General features: G+C 49.7%; 1 protein-coding gene across 7 annotated transcripts in view; it reads right to left on the reverse strand.

Annotated features, from left to right (window-relative positions):
• Tmco4 (transmembrane and coiled-coil domains 4) overlaps nt 1-18,947 on the reverse strand; it is a 77,218-nt gene that overhangs the window by 29,798 nt on the left and 28,473 nt on the right. For all 7 annotated transcript variants that reach the window (XM_048443380.3, XM_048443376.3, XM_048443379.3 and 4 more), the window contains 6 exons: nt 14,815-14,947; nt 5,753-5,850; nt 5,256-5,399; nt 4,476-4,595; nt 3,108-3,272; nt 1,909-2,045 (listed from right to left, as the gene is read on the reverse strand). In XM_048443380.3, coding sequence (XP_048299337.3) covers nt 1,909-2,045; nt 3,108-3,272; nt 4,476-4,595; nt 5,256-5,399; nt 5,753-5,850; nt 14,815-14,947 — 797 coding nt within the window. The remainder of the gene's footprint in view (nt 1-1,908; nt 2,046-3,107; nt 3,273-4,475; nt 4,596-5,255; nt 5,400-5,752; nt 5,851-14,814; nt 14,948-18,947) is intronic.

Consider the following 18,947-nt stretch of genomic DNA (forward strand, 5'->3'; position numbering starts at 1 on the left):
AGTTAAATGTTTTATAAGAGTTGCCTTGGTCATGGTGTCTCTTCACAGCAATAGGACTAACTAAGACAGGGACTTCGCAGATGTGACCTAGTCAAGAAGCTTAGCTGGGTGCAGTGGCTCACACTTGCGACATGCAGCTGAAGCTGGATGACTGCTACGAGTTCAAGGCCAGCCTGGGCTACACTGTGAGTTCTAGTGCAGCCTGGGCTACAGAGAGAGACACTATCTCAACCAAAACTAAACAAATAAAGAGGGGTGCAGGAGGCAGAAGGATCCAGCAATTAGAGGAACACAGGAGTCAGAGGAGTGCAGGAGCCAGGCAGAAGTGAGGAGGAGCAGAGAGGAAGCTGCCTGTGGACACACCAGACACCGCTAGCTTTGAGGATGGAGGAGGGTCAACCAACAGAGGACAGAGGCCTCTGGAAGCCCCAGAAGGCTAGGAAATGGATACTTGCTTGCAGTATCCAGAACAAAGGCAGCCTGTGGAGGCATATCAGAGGTCTGCTCTCCACACTGTGAGGAGAGTACGCTCATGTGTGAGGTGAGGATGCTAAGAGCCACCACCTTTCTTGGTTGTTGACACCCACACTGCTACATGGGAGACGATAAAGTTCCACCTTGTTTAGCCAATGCTGCTTCGGTCTTTGCCTTCCAGCCAGATCTGCCAAAGAGCTACTCTGGTTTTCTTTTTCATTTTGGGAGGAAAAGATACAGGGATTGGCTGGAGTTAGCAGTTTCCCAGGCAACATTCCCAGGTGGCAGAAACTGCGGGGTCTCTTAGTAGCTGCTCTCCCCTTTGTCCACAGTGATTGAATTTCAGCTGGCTACATGCCTTCTCAGAATAAAGACTGGGTTTCCTGGCTTTGGGGGCAGGGAAGTGTGAGCATGTGACTAGTCTCAGGGAATGGACAAGGAGAGGCGGTATGGCACCTGGTTTCTTCTTCTGCTCCTCCTTTCTCCTGCCTCCTGGAGCTCAAGTACTGTCATCCTGGGGTAGGAAGTCAAGTTATTGCTGCCATACCCAGGGCAACAATTGCGAGATCTTGACTTCCTGCTCAAGGCAAGAGGCCTCTCCCACGGCTCACGCACCATCAGATAGCCTGACATGCTCTAGGCTTCTCCAGCAAAAGTAAACTCTCACCTTGAATGTGTGCGTGTGTATATGTCTGTGCACGTGTGTATACATGTATGTTTATGTTTGTGCATGTATGTATACATGTGTGCATATATTTGTGCATGTGTGCATACATGTGTGTTTATGTTTGTGTATGTGTTTTTACATGTATGTATGTATGTATGTATGTATGTGTGTGTGTGTGTGTGTATGTGCTGGCCAGAGGTCAACACTGAATGCCATTCCTGGAGCTACCTACCTTGTTTTATGAGGCAGGGTCTCTCACAGGCGGGAGGGGGTGCTCTGATTTGGCTAGTCTTGGTGGGCAGTGAGCCCCCGGGAGCCACTTGTTTCCACCTCCCCGGTGATGGGATTAAAGGTGTGTACCACCACCACATCTGGTTTGTTTAGTGAATGTAGGTTCTGGGGGCAAGGGTTTTATCAAATCTCTCTGGCCCTGATCCAAATTTTACTTTCAAGCTATTTTTCTTAAAGATTTATTTTATTTATGTGCATATGTGTATGTATGCCATGTGGGTGCAGGGGCCCAAGGAGGCTGGAAGAAGGAGTCAGATTTCTTGGAGCTGCACTCATGGGCAGTTTTGGGTTTCCTAGGATACTGCCCTGATTTGAACTTGAGTGGCAGCAAAGACGACTTTCTCCCCCAAAGCTGCGGGGCTGCTTCCAACCGACTCACTGTTGGGGCTCCCATCAGCATACACGGCACATGCGTTGGTATACAAGCTTCCGCGGTCTGCCTCCCCGCCCACTCCACCATCACCATCCCCGGGTACCTGCTGCCGTGAGAGGAGGATGTGTGCCAGGTGCTTGCCAACCTCTGCGGACCGGTGGAGACATACCCCCCAGGGGTTGTCAATGACGTTGGCGACACTGAGGAGGGAGGCCGGCCAGGTCAGGGCAGCCACGATACCTGGGGAAGCGGGGAGCCTTGCTAAGGTAGTGTGGACAATGGATGCTCTAGTAAATGTATATGAGTCTGTATAGCCAGGAATCTGAAAGGTTTCCTCTAACTCGCAAAGGGGGAGACTTGAAACAAACATTTCTGACACACAAACTACATCTTTTATCCAAGCACACATCATTGGGAGATTCCAAAGACAGCCCCATCTATGTACCCCATTCAGTATTCTAGATCCACCATCCTACCCAGATCATGTGACTTGTGTAGGGCAAAGAGACAGCAGCCGTGCTAGCCTAAATCCCACCTCTGCTGTGTGTCTCCCACTGGAGTGGGCTAGCTTGGTCTCTTCAGGAGGTGAGACACACGGAAGAGAGTCAAGCTATTCAAGTTGCCTGAGACAAGCTGGCCTGAGTCAGGGACAGTTGGCTGAGCCACCGATCTATCAGCAGACCCAGGTGAGATGAGCCAACTCTAGCCTTGCCTCCCCTGAGCTACCAGTATAAAGCATCAGTATGCCATGGGGTCGGGAATGACCGGTTATGCAGCAATAGCCAACTGATACATTATGCAATTAACTGGCTGTTGCCTCATCTCTTGGACCCAAAAGTCACAGACTTTTCACAGAGGAAAAAGCTGAGGCAGGAGGATTGCTAGCTTAAGGTCTGCCTGGACCAAGTTAATGAAACCATGCCTAGAGATAAAACGTAAACACAAACTTGGGGGAGGGGAAGGCTATGCCCAAAATATATTTGAATTTAAAAACTGTTTTTGATTATAATAAAAAGAACCTAGCTGAAGACTGGTATTGCTGCAGTTGTTTGTCTTATCTCCAAATGTACAAGAAAACTGTGAGTTTTTTTTTCCCCTTCTCCACCCAAAATAAAACCAAGAAAAATGCAAACACAGTGCTAGAGAGGCTGATTGGTGGAATGTCTGCTTGGCACGCATGAGGCCCTAGGTTTGACCTGCAGCCTTTGTCTTTAACATGGTGCCAGGCTCCCTTGGGTCACAAGCGTCCGAGGACTTGATGCCACTGTGCCATACCACGGTTAGTCAGGGAGGGGTGCTTACCAGAGAGCACGGTGTACTTGAGAGCCTCCTGGGCCACCATGTTAGCGAGGCCGCTGAGGATGGTCTCCAGGGCGTTGCCCAGCTCCATCAGGTACTTGGCTTCCCACGCCAGGCAGTACTGCTCCTGGCTGCGGGCGAGGGTCGTCCACGGGGCGCTGAATGTGCCTGAGGAGAACACAGGTCGGTGTAGGCAGCATCCGCTAGTGGCTGTGGCAGTTGATGCGCCGCCCACTGGATCAGACAGACAGCGAGAGGAGCCTCTTGTTCCTCTCGCTCCCGAGGGTTCGCCTTGCTCTCAATCAGCTGCAGTCAGTCGGGCAGATGAGCACCCTGCTGCCCTATGAGTGTGTCCAGAGATGGCTTCCAATCCCAACTCCTGCCCTCTTTAAGATCTAGGGGACCCTGGGAACATCACCATCTGACCTTGAACCTCACTCTGCTCATCTATGAAGTGGGAAGGTGTGAGATATGTAAGAGAAGTGAATTATTCCAAAGTAAATATTCCTTCGCCTCTCCCAGAAGGCCGACATCAATCTGCCAACACGCAGGGGACTAGCATGGAGGCCCCGTGAGCTGGCAGCATCCAGACTCCAGAAACACCGGCTGGGAAATAATATGGAAGTTAGAGTTTTGGAGTAGGAAGAGGCCTTCATTTCCTCATCTAGATCATAGAAATGGGAAATGACCTTGAATGAGGACCAGGAGACCAGAGCTCACTGTGACCAGCTGCTCCATCCTCCCCTCCCTATGGTCTTCTGTCTTCAGAGCCCAGCAGGGCACCCGATCTGATCCCACTTGTTTCTGTCTGTGGCAGGGCACGCATCTGATCCGGCCTCTGGTACAGGCGTTTAAATGGCACCCCTCTTGAATCAGCTCCCTGCTTTCTTCCTCTGGCCCTTGGGGTTCCAATCCTATGTCTCTTCTATGGCTCTACTGACAGATCAAAGACAATTGTACTCTCCCAGCCCCCAAGTTCCTGTAACTTGATCTCTCTGCATCCTCTTTTGCATTCTGGAAGAGCACAGAAAACAGCTGCACGGTCCCCATTGACTTGGCTTTCTGTGGGGCATGTGGTAAGGCTGGCATTTATGAATTGCAGGTGAGGCTGAAGGATGGTGGGTAACGGTGGGTGGAGGATGGGCCATCTATGATTATTGCTAGCTGGCTGGCTGAATGGCTAGCTAGATGGGTGAATTCTGACGTGGATAATGGATGGTTGGGCGCACAAGTGGAGGGTAGAAGATGGTTTTCTTACCTCTCTGGATCTATTTTCCCCTCTGTGAAAAGAGCCTCCCACGTCCACCCCTTAGAGACACACAGGAAGAACTAGCTGTTCCAGTCTGCGTCCCTCCCCACCCTGGTCCTTACGGTAGATGCCGGACCCAAGCCAGCCAGTGATGGCAATGGTGATATGCAGCTGCCTGCCTTCTGTCAGAGGCATGAACATGAACTCCTCAATGGCCCCGACTCGCTTCTTCATCTTGTACCCTAAGGACACAGACACGATCAACTGTGATCACATATTTGTACAGCGAGCATTGTCTATGTGCTCAGCTCCTGGACAGATGCGTTGCATCTGTGAGCCCTTTAAGACAGGTACCACTAACTGTCCTGATCAGAGGACACTCGGACACTGCCCAAGGCCACCAGAGCCACAGACTCGGGAGAGTCTGAACATCGCCGTGCCCCATGTTTCCTGTTGGGACTTAAATTGTCACAGGGATGATGTCGACTGTGACTCTTGGCAGTGTTCCACATGCTAGAACGTGACTGGATCCATGGGCGCGGGCGAGTACAGAGAGCTGAGACAAGGACACGAGGAAGCTTCATGCCTCCAAGGGACGGTGCCTGGGTACTTCCGGGGTGATGGTGACAGGCTCGGCCCAACAGACTGAACTCTTTCTCAGCAGCTACTCACGGGATGCCCGCAGGAAAACTTCGTTTGTCAAACTTTGTCCTGACCCTGGCTGTGCTGAATTTAAGTTCAGCAACTTCTGAGACGTCTGTCTGCAAGTCTACCTTGGCGGGGCTCAGAAGGGGCAAAGCCACATTTCCTCATCCCCCTCAGGACGCCATCTAGGGTATCCTTCCGGCTGAGCCATGCTGGATAAGAAACCTTTCCAACTCCCTGTTCCCTTTTCACCTTACCTGTTAGGCCAGCTCCAGCTGCACCGAACAGTGAGGTCATGACAGCTATGCCAGCCACCGAGCCCAGTGCCGCTGCCCCAGCACTGCCAATGATTGTCGCAGCTCCCGCAGCAACAAGGGGGGCAGCTAGCCCCCCAGTCACACCTGCCAGGTTAGAGCTCAGTTAGGATTAATGGGTTCTTTTCCCATGAGCTGCCACTGTCTTCTGTGGAAGCTTCTATCAGTGTCTTTAAATTATTTATTTATTTTTGGAAACATACTTATACTTATATGTCAGGATGGCCTCAGACACTCTAAGCAGCCAAGAATGACCTTGAACTCCTGATCCTCTGCCTCTATCTCCAAGTGCTGGGATTACAGGCTTGCACCACCACTCTCCGGCACCTTCTATCAGCATTAATGAGTGTGTTTACTACTGAGCTGAGTGCCTGTCACGTGCTGGGGCCACCTCCCCACTGATACACAGACCATGAGCTAATCCCTATAGCAGGCCTCACCGATCACTGTCCCGCCTCCAACTGTGGCCAGGCCTATCAGGAGATAGCGTTTCCACTTCCTCCGTTTTTCTTTCTTCTTCCGGGATGCCTCTGCGGTCCTGGAGGGAAGAGGCTGGTCTATGGCTAGTTATGAGATCTTCCACCTCACCAACCCCCAAACAAAAGATCCATGGTAGGCAGGCCCTGGACCATCAGCGAAGCGACTGGGGGAAATCTCAGTGAACGGGGCAAACTACTTACCCTGCAGATCCATCCTAATGGGTGCAATTTAAATAATGAAAAGACAATAATAATAATAAACATAGAATAGCTTTCACAGAACAGATGGACCCAGAATGAGTACAGTATGTACCCCCACCTTGCCAGCAGAATCCACCTCCCCTGGGGATTTAGGAAAACCCATCTCTTCCACAGCAATCACTTGTGGGATGGGCTAGTGAAACATCTGTATGGATGATGGTGGCTTTGTGGCAACAGCTGGATTGGTCCAGACTCAAAACACAGATGCTATAAACCCAGCCAAGGGTAAGAAGGCGTCTGCAATGACAGCGGTTGGGGATTTCATAATCTAGTTTGTAGTTCTTTGAGAGAGGGTCTCAAGGCCCTGGCAGGCCGTTAGCTCTCTATGGAGCTGAGAATAACCTGGAACTTAGGGTCCTCCTGCCTCTGTTTTCCAAGTGCTGAAATCACAGGCACGCACCACCACGTCCAGTTTATGTGCTGCGGGTGTTGAGCCCCGGGTTCTGAGGATGTTAGGCGAGCACACCACCGACCGAGTGGCCATCACCAGCCCCTCTGAGAATGGTGGTCTCGAGTGCTCAGAGTCAAGACTCTCAGTTTTCCCGGCGGACCTTCGCCCTTGGCTGCTTTAGGCGACCAGAGGCAAGAAGAGTGGAGGAAGGGTGGGTGGAGAGGCCACTATGAGAGAACTCTGAACTGAAGCTGGAATTTGGACAACGGAACGTGGAGCGACCATAAATGACGAGAAACGGTTAATATTTAGTGAGTGCTTCCTCAACATCAGACTCCATACCATATTTTGCCAAGAAGTAGTTTATTGCAGTCCCACAGTCTGAATAAGAGATAACAGTGGTTATTCCAGAGGGGCTCTCTCTCTCTCTCTCTCTCTCTCTCTCTCTCTCTCTCTCTCTCTCTCTCTGTGTGTGCTAAGAGGACACCTTTTAGGATCGGTGCTCATGTAGTACACACACATCCTTAACGGTAACAGTGGCCGTTGCTACCATACAACATTGGCCTGATCCTTAGTCTTCCACAACATGAGGAAAACAGTACGTATTTTTTAAAAGTGAAATTTTTTACTACATTAATTTACCATGCGTGTGCATGTGTACGTGTAGGTTTGAGGACAACACGCGGGAGTCGGCTCTCTCCTGCCATCATGTGGATCCTAGGGAGAGCACCAGGTCATCAGCCTGGGCAGCAAGGGCCTCTGCTCACTGAACCATCGCATAGCCCAATGATCAATTGCTTTTGTGTAGCTGGGCTATGACTATTTAGCCAACAAACACACTGCACATGGACAATGCACCACCCCGTCCTCCTGGAGTCTGCATATCTGTAGGCTGAACCCCCAGCCCCCAATCCATGCTCAACCAACATGCCTAGTTCCTTCCTCACGAGCAGAACCAAGACATGGATTTGCCTCAGGCACCAAGGACCTGACGCATGTTTGGCTGCTTGCCAGCACCGGCTCACCTTAACACACTTTCCTCCTGCGAGAGCCCTGAGTGGAAAGCAGCCCCTCTTGGCTGCTCTCCTGCAGAGAACCAGGAACCAGGGATGAGAACCTTTGCCTGCCATGGGTTTCTGTGACCAGGTGGAGCATGTTCCCAGCCGGTGGATGGCGAGATGTGACCAGGAGTGAGGGGGTCTGGTGTCAGGTCTAAACTGTGACATTCTGCAGTTGCCCCTCAGTATTGGTGGGGGTTTATTACTGTAGGTGTCCCAGAGTGCACCAGAATCCAGGAGGCTCATGTCCCTTACAACTGTATACATTTGTAACGTCTACATATCCTCTTGAAGGATTTAAGGGTGTTTAGATTTCATACATGTCATACAATATAGCATATTATGTGTCATGGCATTCGTATTGTTTATATAAAATGATAAAGGAAGAAAAGTACATTCAGTAGAGATCTTATTGTTTTTTTTAAATAATTGTTTTAGGGGATGGAGAGATGGCTCAGTGGTTAAGAGCATTGCCTGCTCTTCCAAAGGTCCTGAGTTCAATTCCCGGCAACCACATGGTGGCTCACAACCATCTGTAATGAGGTGCCTTCTTCTGGTCTACAGAATATTGTATACATAATAAATAAATAAATATTAAAAAAATAATTATTTTAGGCTGGGCATGGTAGAATACATCTGAATCCCCAGAACTGAGGAAGTGGAGGCAGGAGGATCAGAAGATCAACCTTGTGCAGCCTTGGCTATTAAACTGAAGTCCAGCCTGAGCTATGTGACATCTTATAAAAAATTAAAAAAAAATCAAACAAAAGTATTTTGTGATCCATGGTCGGCTGACTTGGAGGGAATGGAAATGTCCTAGACAATGACTGCATTCCTGGGCTGCCAGCTGCCAACTGCTGGCCAGCTTTCTTCAGTCAACACGGGAGGAAATGATACTGCCATCTCCGCCAGGGTCTTCAGAAACCAGTGCGGGAGACTGACGGGTCTCCTCTGCTTGTTCTATCCTGAGACCAACAGTATTCCAGACAGGTGCTGGTCTGTCAGCCTGGAGTTCAGAACCAGGACAACGCGAACACAATCCACAGGGCATCTTCAGGGGGTGCTGAGAGCACGGAATAAGCCCTCGGGGCCGCTAGCCATGGGGATTAGGGGGGGCTATTTGTTCCGAGCGAGCAAGTGACTCTGTACAGGTTACGCCTGAATCTCTTCCGTGGGCAAACACCCTGGGGGTGGGGCGGGGAGCGTTTGAAGGCCTGCAGGAGATGACTGGCCAAGGTGACCGGTTTATTGTCACCGTTCAATATGTTTGTTGCTGTTACCGTCTGTCTCCTGGTTATCATCACTCCCTTCTACACTTTAACCCTTCATTAATGACCTTGTCACTAGTTTAAACAGGAGACCAGGAAATGCCTGGCTTCTGGTGCAGCGGAAGACCTGAGTAAGACAGTCTAGTGGCTGACAACACATAGTGGGGAACAACGGAATGGCTTGAAGTCAGCAGCATCTCCACACGACAGTCATGGACTAAGGAGCGCCTGGATGTTGAGAGATGGGGTGCGGCGGCCCAGCACTGCTGGCTTCTCCCTTCTTAGCTCTCTACCCTCTGGAGTTTTTCCTGGGCATGGGCGTGTTCAGGGCAGGTTTCTTTGGATATGAGTTCATATGTGTTCAGAAGCTTGTGCCTATTGGGTGCACGTGGAGGCCAGAGGCTGACAGCCAGTGTCCTCCTCCATTGCTTTCCACCTTAAGTTTCTGAGTCAGACTCTCTCTGTGGATCTGCAGCTCACTGATTCAGTGACAGCAGCTGGCTGGCGAGTTTCAGGGATCTGCCTGTCTCCACCCAATCCTTATCCCAAGCACTGGCTGGAGGCTCACACTGCCACATCTGGGATTTTCACACGGGTGCCGGGGGTCCTACCCAGGTCCTTACACAGGCACAGAATCTGAGACATCTCCCCGGCCCTGGGATGTTTCTTGAACAGAACCAATTATTTCAGAAAGTGAAGTGCTGACTGCTTTGCTCCAGTGACATAGCTCCCCTACCACTTATGAACACCAGAGGGACACAGAGTAGACACAGGCCAAATGGAAGCATGCAGGTGGAGTATAAGCCAGTCACCATCCAGTTAGAAACTCTTGGAATAAGAGAATAGTCGGGAAGTGTCAGAAAATGTTTATGAGCTTGAGGCCACTCTGGTCTACATGGCAAGCTCCAGGCCAGCCACAGCTATACAGTGAGGCCTGGTTCAAGTAAATAAAATAAATAAGATGTTCATAATTATTAATAATGTATTTTACTAAGAACCTAGTAAAGTTTGGAAATTAGTGCCATTGACGTGACTTGGCACTGCTGGCTTCTAGAGTGTTCCCATAGTGATATCCATTTGATAATGGTACCAGATGGTCAGCAGGCTCAGCTGAGTTGGATGGAGTAGAGTGGCAGCTAAATCAATAGGGTCCCTGAGGTCTGTGCGACTCAAATGCATGAAGCTGCATCAGAGCAGTCCTGCAGAGATTGCACACACGAGATGCTCTGACCCCCACAGTTTCCTCCATGTTATTATTTATGTGTTTGAAAAACAGCTTTTTTTTTTAGACTGGAAAAGGTGAGATTGTCTTTCTTTAATAAAAATCTTTATTATTTTATTTTGTGTGATTATCTCCATAAGTCTGTGCATCAGATGTATGCAATACCAGTGGAGACCAGAAGAGGGCAACAGGGCTGGAACGGGAGTTAAAGCCAGCCAGCAGCCGCCATGTGGGTGCTGGGAACTGAACCTGGGTTCTCTGGAAGAGCAATCAGTGCTTTTATCTTCTGACCCAACTCTATAACCACCTTTTGTTTCTTTTAAAAACAAAACAATTACTTTATGTTTTCAAGTTTTCATTAATATTTACCATGTGTATGTATGTTTGTGTATATGTTTATATATGTATATATAAGTGGAGGCCTGAGGATAACTTGAGGGAATCAGTTCTCTGCTTCTACCACGTGGGTCCCAGGGATTGGGTCCCAGGTTGTCAGGCTTGGCAGCAGGTGCCTGCACACGCTGAGCCATCTCAGTGGAAGCGCTCTCTCTGACATTCGCCTCCGTGGGTCGTTGATTTCTGCAGGTGCACCCATCTTAGGAACCGCTTTCCCTGTGCAGTGGATAGGCCCCCTTATCTGCGCCGATTATCACAGCATTTTACTCTCGCAATGATTTCAGGCGTCTGGGTGAATTTCCACATCGAGCACCCAAGGGGAGACGTCTGCTCTGAGTCACAGCTGAGATACTTTCTTCCTTCTCCTCGACGGACGCTGAAATCCTGAGAACTGTAAATCTAAATGGTGGCTTTGTCACTGCTGTGGACTTTGCCATCTGATTAGACGCAATGGCCACCCATACCACCAGACGGGCAGTCGCTGGCCACACGCACCCTCCAGACTACTGGGCATGAACTTCAGTTGGTGTTTCCCTGTCAGCCGAAGTCAGATCCCACACTGACTGCAGAAATGGCTCAAGAAGGGCAAGATATCGAGTGTAGAGTCACCAATCAAATACTCCCCCTCGCATATGCTAGGCAAAACTGCTCTGCCACTATGTTTGCTGGCCATCAGCTTAGCCCCGGGTTCCATGAGAGAGTCTGTTTGAAGGTGGGCAGTGATAGGGCAATGTTCTTGTCTGTCCTCATATGTGTGTGCATGAGTGATTTACCTGCGAACGGTGTGCAGCCCCCACCCCAGCACGCCCTAAGAGCACTTTCTAGTTAAGCTGGGAGGGAGGGAGTCTGGGATTCTGAATTGGGCCTCAAGAAAATAAGATATGAACCAGGTGTGGTGGCACACACCTTTAATCCCAGCACTAGGGAGGCAGGGGCAGGCAGATCTCACATACTGAGTTCTAGGCCAGCCTAAGCTACATAGTGAAACTTTGTCTTGGAAAAAAAAAGAAAAGAAAAGAAAGAAAGCAACACACAGGCTGATGACATGGTTGAATCAGGGTGCCATTGAACGGCTATATGACCGGAGCTGAACAAATCATCTGGCTGGTTCCCCACAAGGACTGTAAAAGTCACAGATGGGGCGGCCTCCTGGACCTGCATCGGGAAGCACTTGGCAGGAGTTAGACATTCTTGCAGGAGCTATAAAATCCAGCCTTGTATCTGCTGAGGGTCACCAAGGCCTACAGCATACCAGGGCACTGTCCCAAGCTTTTGATGTGAGGCAATTAATTTAATTCTCCTACAGCCCTCTGACATAGAACTCCCACTAACCCCACACCAAAGCTAAAAAAACCAAGGCACAGAGAGGTGAGGTCACTAAATACCCAGGGAGGCTGGGGTGGCCCTAGCATTCAGGTGAGGACCGAGCACATTGGGGTGGCATGTCACACTCTGAGTCCCACCCAGAAAGCAGCACCAGAGAGAGTCACTAAAAAGACTTAATAGGAAAAGAAATTTCTATAGAACCCTGTCCCTTAACACCAAAGTGACAAACTTGTCCTGGTGCCCAGAGAAGATTAAGAAAAAAAAACCTGCCCAAGCCCACACAGGAGCATCAATAGAGACCCTGGTCTGAAGAGCTGCTCTCCTTTGGTCTCAAATCCTAGAGAATTTCAGAGCTCTCTACAGCCCTGAAAACTCCACATTCCGATGTAATAATAACATAATTGCAACCCCATTGCTAATAACTAGACGATGAGCTATATGAACCCGTCATTATTGGCTTCCTTTCTGCTCCACAGGAAACCTGGGCAATAGGTCTTGATTGCTATCCCCATTTTGCAGGTAAGGAAACTGAGGCCCTGGGGAAGTTTGGAGCTGGGCTGTGTCGGAACTTCTGGAGTCCATGTTCTCAGACTCTTTGATAGGGACAGAGTGGGCACAGTCCTTCCTCCCACCCCAGGTAACACGCTCCTGTCTGTAACAAATCTTCAGGGACTAACTAACTAACTTGGAGGTCTCTCCCTCCCAAGGCTATGAGGCCTGACACACTTTGAACCTAGCTGAAGAATGTGGTAATTTTTCTTCTGACAATGACCTTTGGTTAAGGTTATTGGCCCAGGTCCAGCTGTTTGCTCCCTGGTATAGTTCTGAGCATCAAAACATGGATATTTTCATATTGTTTCTTTTGCGTGTATATAAATGACAGTAAGTATGCACATGTGTGTGTGTGGGGATAAGTGTGTGCATGCATGCATGTGTGTGTTTGTGTGTGTGTATGGGGTAGGTGTGCACTTATGTGTGTGTTTGTGACAAATGTCTGCATGCATGCATGTGTGTGTTTGTGTATGTATGGGGTAAGTGTGCACTTATGTGTATGTGGATAAGTGTGTGCATGCATGCATATGTGTGTGTGTGGGGTAAGTGTGTACTTATGTGTGTGTGGATAAGTGTGTGCATGCACACATGTGTGTTTGTGTGTATGGAAGTAAGTGTGTGCATGCACACATGTGTGCATATACATGCATATGTGTGTTTGTATGTGTCAATACCAGAGGTTGACATTAAGTGTCTTCCTCGATCACTCTCCATTTGATTTTTTGGGACAAGGTCTCCCACTGAACCTGGAGCTCCCCAACTAGTATCAGGGAGTCTCTTGTCTCCACCCGCCACTGCTAGGGTTACAGGTGCTCGCTGCTGTTCCCAGCTTGCTGGAGGCCTACATTTGGTTCCTTATGCTTGCATGGCAAACTCTACTGACTGAACCATCTCCTCACCCTCCCTTTAGGTTATTTCAACAAACCACCTGAGCCTGTGGGGCCGCATGCCTTCAATTCCAGTACTCAGGAGGCAGAAGTAGATGGATGGATATCCATGTATTTGAGGCTAACCTGGTCTACATAGCAAGTTTCAGAATAGACCAGGATTACACAGAGAGACCTGCCTGTCTTAAAGCAAAACAAGCCACAATCCCCCAAAACAAAACAAAAAAACTATCCTCAAACCAAAAATCTAACAACCCCTCCTTTTGTTCTTGGGGGTGCAGGCTCTGCCTCTGTCCTGGGCTTCAGATTTCTACCTCCCACTGGGTTGAGCTGGGGTAACTGAGGGATGAGAAGAAGCCTGTGCTGGGCTGCATGGGCTGCAGTGCCTAGTGCCTGGTGCAGCAGGTCAGGATCAGGAGGGCACTGGGGTTGATTTACGATACCGGATTAAATGACGCTCAGAGCTGGGAGCTGGCCAAGTCACAAGGTTGGTTTTCCTTCCCACATTCTTAGTGTGAACATGGGTGGTGGCGGCAAGGTGTGTGATGTGTGTGTGCGTGCGTGTGTGCATGCGTGCATGTTGTCAGAGGACAAGTTCTGTTTGGTACTTCTCAGATAACCATCCACTATTTCTTTTTTTTTTTTTTTTTTACTTTTGAGACAGGTCTCTCCTGTCTGGCCTGAAACTTACCAGTTTGGCTAGGCTGGCTGACCAATGAGTGCCAGGGATCCAAGTGTATACCACCATTACCAGCTTTTGCTGGTTCTGGGATCCACCTCCGGTTCAGTGCTTCTAAGGCCAGCACTTTCTGAGCTATCTCCCCACATGGTGCAGGGGTTTGTGAACGGGAGGGCTCACATCTGTCAGGCCCTTGCCATGTGCCAGCCCTGGGCTGAGCATTTTCTGACAGGGTCACACATTCCTTTCTCCAGTGACCCTGAGAGGGCACTATTCTTATAGCCACCTTATATCCAGGGATACTGTGGTGAGAGAAAGGAGGCCACCCGTCTGTGGTAAAGTAGTGGATAGTTCATGTGGGCCCGCAGACAGTGTCATAAAAACTTGAGGTGGAGTAGGGCGTCGGGACCACTGGATGGTGGTCACACATCCAGGGCCTTTAGAGAATATTTCTTCTTGTAAACATAGCCAAGCCCAGAGAGGGTGGCAAGTGACTTGCTAAGGTTACACAGCGAGTCAGGGCCACTGGGACCTCTGCTTGGGAAGGGGACCCACTGTAGTGGCATTTCATTTGTATTCTAATAAATAAAGCTTGCCTGAAGATCAGAGAGTAAAACAACCTCACTGGTCAGCCTTACAGACCAGGAAGGTAAGACACACCTTTAATCCCAGTAGCCACACAAGTTAGCCACAGAGGCCAGGCGGTGGTGGTGCACACCTTCAATCCCAGCACTAGAGTAGAATATAAAACGGGAGAAGGCCGGTCTCAGCTCTGTCTCATGCTGAGGATTTCTGGAGGCAGGATCGCCATTTCAGTCTGAGAAAGAGGTAAGAGCCAGTGGCTGGCTGCTTTGCTTTTCTGATCTTCAGGTTGAACCCCAATATCGGACTCTGAGTTTTTAATATTCATGCAACAACCCGTGATGGGCAAAAGCCCTCAAGTGGGATTTAGGCTTCTACCAGGGCCCGCTGGGCTGTCTTACTCAGACTCCTCCTCTTTGGTGTCCTTCAGGCTCTCCAGGAAGGCCTCCTCGAGTACATCAAGCTCCTCCACGGGCACCTGGAGCAGGGAAGTCACATGACAAACGAGGGCTCTAGCTCGGGCGTCGTAGTGTCCTTCAAAGGGAACAGAACACCCGAAGAATCAGTTCAGGTTTTAATCCAGAGATGCCAGCTGTGGTGCAAACAGCAAAACCCAAACCTGGAGACAAAAAATAAAAGCCCCAGGGAAGCCAGCCTCAGGGGCGGTTCCGCCCCCTGACCCAAGCACACCAGGACACACGTGCCTGTGTGCTTATAATGTAAGCCATGGCATATGCGTGGAGGTCAGAGGACAACTTGCAGGGGTCAGTTCTTCTCTTCCACTATGTGGGTCCCAGGGATCGAACTCGGGTTATTGGGCTTGTCAGCTCTTTTAACCTGGAGCCATCTCACTGGCCCAGATAGCACAAGTTGATGTTTTTATAGGACCGGGGACACAGATTCCAAATAGAGGTAATAGCTGGATGGTTTCTCTCAGGGAGTCAGGGAGGATTTGTTCTTAGCCTTTCTGAGATCTTGTAATGCTCTCTCTCTCTCTCTCTCTCTCTCTCTCTCTTTCTCTCTCTGTGTGTGTGTATCGTGTATGTGTGTGTGTATGCTGTATGTGTGTGCGTGCATGCATGTATAAGGGAGGGAGAAAGAGAAATGCATATGTGTTCGTGTATTTGTGTAGAAGTCAGAGGTCAACAGGTTTTCCCTCCACCTCTCTTCACCTTATCTTTTGAGACAGGGTATCTCACTGAACCTGGAGCTTGCCGGTTTGGCTAGTCTGACCATCAGGTCCCAGGGATGCTCCTGCTTCTGCCTCCCCAGTGCCGGGATTACAAGCATGTGTCCCTGGACGTGGCTTTTTTGTGAATGCTGGGAACTGAACTTAAGGCAAGCACTTTAGAGACCGAGCCATTTTGCAGCCACCAAATTCTCATACGTAGCCCACTCCTGTCTTCATATAAGGCTTTGCTATGTATCCCAAAGGCTGACCTTGAGCTCACTAAGTAGCCCAAGCTAGCTTTGAATTTTCAATCCTTCATTCTGCGACAGTACCCAACCCCTTTCCCAGTTTTTAGAAGTCTTGGCTCTTGCTCATATTACTCCAACCTCTACTTCTTGTCTCCTCTCTCTCCTCCAGGGACCCTGGGGCTCCATCACGCCACTATCGCCATCCAGAACCATCTCCCCATCTCAAGATGCTTCATCTGGAGGCAATTCCAAAGTCATGTAGGGTAGCAAACAGTCTGAGGTTCCAGAGCTGAGGAGGACACCTCTGAGGGCCCAGATTCTACTGAGCTTTGAAGCTTTCTTTTCCTCAAGCTAAGCCTCGGCTGCCATCTTTGTCTGGACCCTCTCCAGACCACACCTGTGCTGGGGTCTATGGTCCTGCATATAGCTTCTCTCCTGGCATTCCTCTGTGACAGGCTTGCCTGTGCCAGGCTAGATGACACTCTGACTCATCCAAATGTCCTACTGCAGCATCTGCCTTTAGTGAGGTGCAACATAAGAGCTTAACATCAGATGTTTCCCCCAGAGAGTCACAGGACTTGGCATTCAGCCGCTCCACAGTCTCGGGGGCCCTGTGGAGACACGAATAGTCAGACGCGCAGTTTTGAGTTCCTGCTGCCCATCTGTGATGTCTGAGGAACATAGCAGGGATAAGATTCTTGGCTGGGGAGACAGTTCAGCGGCAGAGCTGATCTAACATGCACTGGGCTCCATTCTTAGCAACACACACACACGCTGGTCAGGGCAGGGATGGGGTCCTCAGAGTCCTCAGACATACATACTATAATGGGAATTGCCTACGTGCCCAGGGACAGACAAGTGTGTCGCGTCTTGGGGGTCACTGGGTTCACACAGACAAAGGCACTCCTTTTTCTTTGAAGGGAAACTTGTGACACCCAGAGATAATCAGGCTGTGGAGAAGGCTTGGCTGGGGTGATTAATGGGTGGCGATTGTAATTAGCCGGTAATGCATGCTCCATCGGTCAAGGCTGCGGTGATTCAGGCTGCCACGTGCACGGGGAGTTAATAAGCAGGGTGGTAATATCAGGCACTAGGTCCCTTCCCGGGAAGGGGAAGCATCTGGAAAGAGTCATTTCAAAGACTGGGGGCTGGGCTGCGCGCCTGGGAGCAGAGCAGTTTGAGGGAGGGATATGGGTGGTTCCTGGACTATGTCAGGCAGTTTGGAACAGGTCTCCTACCAGCTTACCAGGTGGTCAGCTAACTTGTAAGCTGTCATTGATGCATGCCTGCAGACCTGAAGAGGGCATCAGATTGTGAGCTGCCATGTAGGTGCTGGGAACTGAACTCAGGACCTCTGGAAGAGCAGCCCATGCCATCCATCCGTTTTGGCCCAAGACCCTGGGCATCGGTCTGGTGCAGTGGCTCTCAACGTGTGGATCGAGGACCCCTTTGGGAGTTGAACAACCCTTTCACAAGGGTCACATATCAGATACCCTATGCATCTGATATTTCCATATGACAATTTATAACAGTAGCAATTACAATTAAGAAGTAGCAGTGAGGGGGCTGGAGAGAAGGGTCAGTGGTTAAGAGCCAACCCTGCGTGAGATTTTTTTTTTTTTTTTTCTGGAGCTCAGAGTCTTTCCTTCCCAGGGGACATGGTGGGGGGCACTGGGCACAGAACATAACTGGCTAAGCCCCTCCCCCAAGCCTTTATTATAAGCCAGCTCTGACAATACTTAGAACATTCCACCTGAGGTTTATGTATAGCTCAGTTCCTTCTCAGGGGTCACCTCCTCTGGGAAGCCCTGTGAATGCCACGCCACGGCCTCTGTTGCCTCAGCAACAGCAGTTCCTACTGACTACCATTTAGATGGGCAGTTTTGGAGCTAGGGATGCAGCTCAGTTGACAGAGTGCTTCCCTAACATGCATGAAGTCTTGTCTCCCACCCTCAGCGGTACATAAACCAGGCCTGGTGGTGCATGCCTGTAATCCCAGCGCTTGGGAGGTGGAGGCAGGAGGATCATCTTGGGACCTGTTTCAAGCAAATAAAAATAAATATGTTGGTAGTTTTGATTGCCTACTTTTTTTTCCTGTCTGTCTCCTGTTGCGAGATATTTGATTACACTGTGTGAAGCTATGTTACTATAATTGGTTTACTGAAAAGCTGAAGAGCCAAAAGCTAGGCAGGATTTCCAGGCATGGAGGATGCTGGGAAGAAGGCAGAGACACCAGGGATGAAGAGTAAGCAGCGTGGACATTACAAAGTAAAGGTAACTGAGCCATGTAAAAGAACATAGATTAAAGGATACAGCTTAATTTAAGTTATAAGAGTTAGTTAAAAATAAGCCTAAGCTATTGGCCGAGCTTTCGTAATTAATAAGTCTCTGTGTTGTGGTTTGGGAGCTGGCTAGAGGGACAGAGAAACCCTAGTGCTGTTGGATGTCTTTCTGTACACCGTGAATATGTGTTGCTCTCATTGGTTGCTAAACAAAGAGGCTTTGGCCTATGGCAAGGCAGGATAGAGTCAGGCAGGAAATCTAAGCAGACATAAGGTAGAGTCTGGGAGATGCCATCCAACCGCCCTAGGAACAATATGCCAGCAGACAGTAATGCTCTCCATTGCCCATTCTGGGCCACATTCTGAGCTATACTTCTGTTCTACCCTGCTTTCACAAACCTTCATTTCCCAAGGAGGCAGGCTTAGCTACTCATACCATTGTTCAGAGGAAACAGCACTGGTTGGGTCACTGGTCACTTGCCCAGGACCACTAGTTCCTTGGTAGAGGAACTTGACCCCAACTGTGGTGTGTGTGTGTGTGTGTCTGGGTGTGTGTGTGTGTGTGTCTGGGTGTACATGAGCACGAGGATGGAACCCAGGGTCTTGTGCATGCTACCTCTGCCTTTGCTGAGAAGTAACCGGAGGCTCTTGAGTCTGGCCAGCACTAGAGGCACACAGTACACAACCAAAAGCACCCAGAATCGCTGTTTTGTTTTGTTTAAAGGCAAAGACGTACTGTAACCCGGGCTGGTCTCAGATCCTCAGTCCTCTGGACACTGCATCCCGAGTGCTGGATTACAGGCACACCCCACCTGACTGTCCCGAGTGTTACT

Source organism: Myodes glareolus, chromosome 6 (assembly GCF_982192425.1).
Source record: "Myodes glareolus chromosome 6, mMyoGla1.1, whole genome shotgun sequence".
NCBI lineage: Eukaryota > Metazoa > Chordata > Mammalia > Rodentia > Cricetidae > Myodes > Myodes glareolus.